Source organism: Lotus japonicus, chromosome 5, assembly GCF_012489685.1.
Source record: "Lotus japonicus ecotype B-129 chromosome 5, LjGifu_v1.2".
Classification (NCBI taxonomy): domain Eukaryota; kingdom Viridiplantae; phylum Streptophyta; class Magnoliopsida; order Fabales; family Fabaceae; genus Lotus; species Lotus japonicus.
This window is the reverse complement of record NC_080045.1, coordinates 8,774,578-8,778,114: the sequence shown is the minus strand read 5'-3', so window position 1 is coordinate 8,778,114 and position 3,537 is coordinate 8,774,578. Positions and strand designations below refer to the sequence as shown.

General features: G+C 38.5%; 1 protein-coding gene across 1 annotated transcript; it reads left to right on the top strand.

The window, feature by feature from the left end:
• The first annotated feature begins 2,772 nt into the window (after positions 1–2,772).
• Positions 2,773–3,306, top strand: LOC130716572 (uncharacterized). Its single transcript, XM_057566538.1, has one exon. The coding sequence runs from the start codon at positions 2,776–2,778 to the stop codon at positions 3,088–3,090; it is 315 nt and encodes a 104-aa protein (XP_057422521.1). The 5' UTR covers positions 2,773–2,775; the 3' UTR covers positions 3,091–3,306.
• Positions 3,307–3,537: the final 231 nt, after the last annotated feature.

The following is a 3,537-nucleotide window of genomic DNA, read 5'->3' as shown; positions in this document are numbered from 1 at the left end:
TCTGAGCAAGTGTAGTTTGTATTTTTTATGTATGAGTTCACATGGCGTCAGTAAGGCTTGTTGATGTTATGTACTATTAATCTTTGACTTTCCCAGCTTAATGTATGTACATACTGGGGGTGCTAAAACTTAAGAAAATTACCATTAATCATGTCAAGAACAATAACAGTGACACAGAAAAACAAAACCCACTGGGATTTGTAGACCCATAAAGCGAAATTGAAAAATAAAATCAAGAATCGAGAACTGGTTGCATCTTTCAGTTTTTTTTGGGGTGTTGGGGGAAGGGGGAAAGGGAAGGGAGTGTGAAAAGAATATGAAGAAGAAGATATGTAGTTATTTATTGGGTGTTTTTTTTTTCTGGAAGAAATATGAATATCAAAATAGATGAAATGGGGGGTTTGATCTGATTTTATTAGAGTAGAAGTTAAGTTAAGTTAGTGTTAGTATTAGTTTTAGTTTTAGGGTTTAGAAATTAAATTAGGAAAGATTTGGGGTTAATTAAAATTTATTTTTTTTATTTTTTTTTAAAATTACACGTAAGCTCCAAACTGACACCTGGACATGGCGGCCGGAGCTTCATCGACGGCAAGGACGGTTTCAAAAAAAAAACATAGTATGAGGGCGGGGCTAGGAAGATTTTCCGACGAGGGACAGAAATCAAATCTCGCTTAAAGTTCAGGGATGGTTTTCCGGTTTAACCCAAATATTTATCATGCGTGGTTATTAAAAGTTGTAAAATTGTAACCTCACTAGCAACTGTCAAGTGTAAGTGTCAATAACCTTCATCAAATCGTTTAAATGTCATTTTTCTTTGATACACACTCACTTAATATTACTTAACAACACTAGATGTGTTTTACAATCATCAACAAGAGTTTAATTTAGTCATAATAGTTAACCAACAATTATAAAAGATAATCTCGAGTACCCTATGCAATGTTCTGGTCCATATGGCGAGCTAGAAACGATTTAGTCTTTAATCAGAAGGACTTTTCTGCTGAATATATTTGGGACCTGCACCTAATGAGAGTGATGTGGTGGATAAAGTCCTGGTGGAAAGAATGCCCCTTCACTGTTCTAGACTTTTCCCAGCATTTTGAGAAGATCCGGGTCAAAGTTGCTGCCCCTAAAGTTCGCTCTGCTGATTGGTGCCCTCCCCCTCCTGGTTGTCTAAAATTCAACGTAGATGGCTCTTCTCGTGGGAATCCGGGTGTGAGTGGCATAGGTGGAGTTCTAAAAGATGCAAATAGTACCATTGTGGGTCGGTTTTCTTGTGTTGTTGGATCTACTTGGGCCTATGTGGCTGAGGTAAAAGCTATTCTTCATGCTCTCTTATTTTGCAAAAACCATGGCTTCAAGCACATTTTGATCGAAAGTGATTCTACTCTTGCGGTGGGGTGGGTAACGACCAAATCGAATCGTCCTTGGAAGCTTATGAATGATCTGAATTTGATTGACCGTCTCATGTCTGAAGTAAATTGCATTGGTGTTTCTCACATCTTTAGAGAAGCTAACTCTCTAGCTGATACCTTAGCGAAACAGGGCTGCGATCGCAGCTCCCCCCTCGTGGAGCTTCTCCTTGCTTCAGTGGTTTAATCTATGGATACTGTAATAACTGGTTGCGAGCTCAAATGTTTGGTGCTTGCGCCTCTTGTTAGTCCTGTTTCTTGCTGCTAGGAGAAGGCCCCTTATTCTGTCTTTCTTTCCTGCTTTCTATCTTGCTTTTTAATGTTAGCTCTAGTTTCTTTTTTTTGTTAGCCTAGTTTATCCTTCTGTCCTTGGTCTTTTTTGGCAGTTGGTTTCTTAAACTCTCAAGCCTACTGCTTTGTTTGTAATTCTCTTTCTTTGATATTAAATTCAGCTTTCTAAAAAAAAGATAATGTGGAGTAGTCATGAAAGTTTTAGACAAAACATAACCTATAAATAAGAGCCGCAACTTATATAGGTGAATCCATTAAAGGTCACCATTGACTAGCTTTTAAAATAGTTTTTGTTTTTTAGTTTAGATCAGTCATAATCTATGCGTACCTTACAATAATCTACTTAAATAATAAAAATATAAAAAAGTGAAAAAAAAAGTGAAAAACGGGTTGGCGGGCTAACCCAACCCAACCCGTCATTAACTCGCCAAAATGTGGGTTGGGTTGGGCTAACCCACTTTTAAAATTTGGGTTCAAAATCCCAACCCAACCCGCCAAAAGAGGTGGGTAAAACGGGCTGGCGGCTGGCCTAGCGGGTCAAACCCATTTTGCCACCCTACGTGAAAGTATGAAGTTAATTGGTAGAAATGAAATAAGAAACTGTGCAGGAATAGTAACTCTTTGGACTACCCCACAAAAACATACCATGATTATATTTAAACCAATCACAAATGAAATGAACATCTCCTACAAACTCGCGAGTCTGGCAGCGAGTCGACTCATTTTTCCTATATAGACTCGCGAGTCTACCGAGTCAGCGAGTTAACTCGCGAGTCTGACAACATTGCCTGGTTGCGTATCCATTGAAAGTGGATAAAAACTGGAATATAAAAAGGGCTATCAAGATTGCCAACTAGGTAGTTTTCATGTTTCCACGTTCCGGCTACAACGACGCGTAGCAACTACGTGTTGCAAACATACAAGGCATGGTGAGACGTGGCTAAACAACAACATGAACTATAGTTTCATCATTTTCTTTCTTTCGTCATGCATGTTTTGAGGCAATTGAAGTGGTGTAAGCAACTATTAAGTTATAAAAAACCAGTCTCTTTAAGGGTCCATTATCATCATCATGGGTGGTGGAGACGAAGAGTGGAGAAAAATGGCAGACACACACAAAATGAGTCCAGAGCAAGTGAAAGCAGCTGGGGTAGAAACGTCAAAGAGACCTCCAGGTCATGGTCCTGGTCCTGCTGGTGGAACCCTTCACCAGACAAAATCACTTCCTTTCAGCTTCACAACCATGGCTCTAGCAGGTTTGCTTATTACAGGTGCTGTGGGATATGGTGTCTTGTATGCAAAGAAGAAGCCTGAGGCCAGTGCTATGGATGTAGCAAAAGTAGAAGTGGGAGTTGCAAAGCCAGAGGAGACTCGCCCTAGGAAATAGCTATCAATATGCCTGCCATATATATGAGTTCTTGTGAATTTTTTAGTTCAGGGTCGGGGTTGGTTTCTTTTTTCATTTTAAAAATTTCACTTTTTGTGTTTTAAGGGGAGTTGTTGAACGGTGGGGGGCTGAAGGTTTTTACCAGTAATCCAATTTCACCACACTGGATATGAACTAATGACTTGTTCTTCTTCATACGTACATGCTAATATTATAAAGCCAGCTAGTGCCTAGTTTGCCATTTTGATATTTTTAAATGCAGTTTCTTGCTTAGTGGCTTTTAGGATAAATTGTATTTATTTATTTATACTCTTACATTAATTGTGTTTATTCTAGTTAGGTTGAATGGAAAATGTGACTACAAGTACTGCAATTTTAGAAGGATGTTAAACTGAAAATATTTTTCAAGGATGAAAAATAAAAAAGGACGATAAATTTATTTAAGTA